We start from the raw sequence: 1,986 nt of genomic DNA on the forward strand, positions 1-1,986 counted from the left end.
ACTGATGTATTTTAGACCAAAATTGGTAATTTCAGACATTTCCAAAACGTGAAATTCGGCAGAAACGCAGACGCAACACCAGTGCATTTCCCTTTACGATTTCCGCACACTTTCCTGGGCCAGAAATCCACGGTGTTTCCGCTCTCCCGCGGACCTCGGGGGTCCATTCGCAAGAACGGCGCAGCCCACTTTGACCTCGCCGCACCGGCGTGCCGTGGGCAGCAAGAAGATCAGCGGCCGACCACCCATCCGGAGGCAAAGGCGAGCGCACCGCGCACACACGCCTTTTCCCCATTCCCTCGGCCCCGCGCCTTCCAGATCCCACCCCTTCCGTCCCCATGGCCTTCTCGCGCCTTCTCCCCTCCCGCCGCCTCCTCTCCGCCCTCCTCCACACCCCGACCCCGATCCCCGCCGCGCGCGTCACCGGCGCCGCCGCCGCCACCGCCACCCTGTCCGCCCACACCCTCCATCTCGCGCGCTTCTTCTCCGCGACGAGGCGGGCCGGGCCGGGCGCCCCGCGGCAGCGCGCGGCGGACATCGGCGCGCGGGCGCGGCAGCTGCAGAGCCGGCGCCTCTGGACCTACGCGCTCACCTTCGGCTGCGCGGCCGGGTTCGTGGTCACCGTGCTCGCCACGTTCCAGGACCAGCTCGTCTTCTACCTCACCCCCACCGACGCGCTCGCGCGCTTCGCCACCGACCCCTCCAAGACCCGCTGCCGGCTCGGCGGGCTCGTCCTCGAGGGCTCCGTCGCCCATCCCTCTTCCTCCTCCTCCGAGATCGAGTTCGTCGTCACCGACCTCGTCACCGACGTCCTCGTCCGCTACGAGGGCGCCCTCCCCGACCTCTTCCGCGAGGGCCACTCCGTCGTCGTCGAGGGGTTCCTCAAGCCACTGACGGACGATCTCCGCCGTGACTGGGCGGGGAGAAAGGTCTCCGATAAGGCGCTGGAGGGCCAGTGCTTCTTGCGTGGCACGGAGGTGCTCGCCAAGCACGACGAGAAGTACATGCCCAAGGAGGTCGGCGAGGCGATCGAGCGCAACAAGAAGCAGATCGAGGCGGATGCGGCTGCCGCCGCCGCTGAGGAGAACGCGGCGGTTGCGGTGGATGGAGCCAAAGCAAACTCGTAAGATTTGCTTTTTTTTGCTTTACGATTTGGATCTTGAGTGCGTGGGATTGAGGCATAGATAGATTTGATTGTCTGAATGAGATGAGTTGGGGACTCTCTGCAGCATGATTCAATTGAAGCTGTTGTAATTGGAGTTGTAATTTTGAGCCCTGAAAAAGGGGATTTTGGCCGGGGAAATAATGAAAACTGACTGTGATAATCCATTCAACACGATTATACGTATTCTTTGGGCAGCAATTGCTATGCTCTTATCACTGGGTACTGTAGATTTTCTAGTGCAGTTACTGGGTTCTTTTGTTGTGATACCTAAGAGACCGACTATTGAATTTTGGTTTTCATAAGCTATCGTTAGATCTCGTGTGTTCAGTTCATTAGCTTTTCTCTTGATTTGAATCCATTCCCACACAAAATTCAGTTCACCCCGTGCAAATGCCCATGTTTGTGTCCTTACTATCATGAACTTCCGAAATTCCCTTCAATGATGTACTGCATTGCTGGTCTGTATCATGAACTTGCGACAGACTGATCGATGGTACCGTTACTATCCATATACTTCATTGTATGATATACTCCCTCCGTCTCAAAATAAGTGTCATCAACCTTAGTACAACTTTGCACTAAAGTTAATACAAAATTGAGGAACTTATTTTGGGACGGAGGAAGTAGTTGAACCATATATTATTTGCATATTAATGGGATAATATGTCCTTAATACTTCCTCTGTCCTGAATTATCTGTCCTGAATTACTTGTCTTAGATTTGTTTAGGTACATGTAATAGTTCTCATCCTTACCTGTGAAGTACTCCCACCGTATCTGACTGATGACATTACAGAGAGCATACATGGAAGCTTGCCGCAA

At 54.9% G+C, this 1,986-nt stretch overlaps 1 protein-coding gene across 1 annotated transcript; it reads left to right on the forward strand.

Moving 5' to 3' along the window:
* The first annotated feature begins 251 nt into the window (after positions 1-251).
* Positions 252-1,374, forward strand: LOC119338410 (cytochrome c-type biogenesis protein CcmE homolog, mitochondrial-like). Its single transcript, XM_037610724.1, has one exon. It carries the CDS (start codon positions 339-341, stop codon positions 1,125-1,127), a length of 789 nt encoding a protein of 262 aa, XP_037466621.1. The 5' UTR covers positions 252-338; the 3' UTR covers positions 1,128-1,374.
* Positions 1,375-1,986: the final 612 nt, after the last annotated feature.

The sequence above is a fragment of the Triticum dicoccoides genome, chromosome 1B, assembly GCF_002162155.2.
Source record: "Triticum dicoccoides isolate Atlit2015 ecotype Zavitan chromosome 1B, WEW_v2.0, whole genome shotgun sequence".
NCBI classification, from domain to species: domain Eukaryota; kingdom Viridiplantae; phylum Streptophyta; class Magnoliopsida; order Poales; family Poaceae; genus Triticum; species Triticum dicoccoides.

Coding starts and splice junctions, on each gene's coding strand:
- LOC119338410 (XM_037610724.1), top strand. CDS start 339: ATGGCCTTCTCGCGCCTTCTCCCCTCCCGCCGCCTCCTCTCCGCCCTC.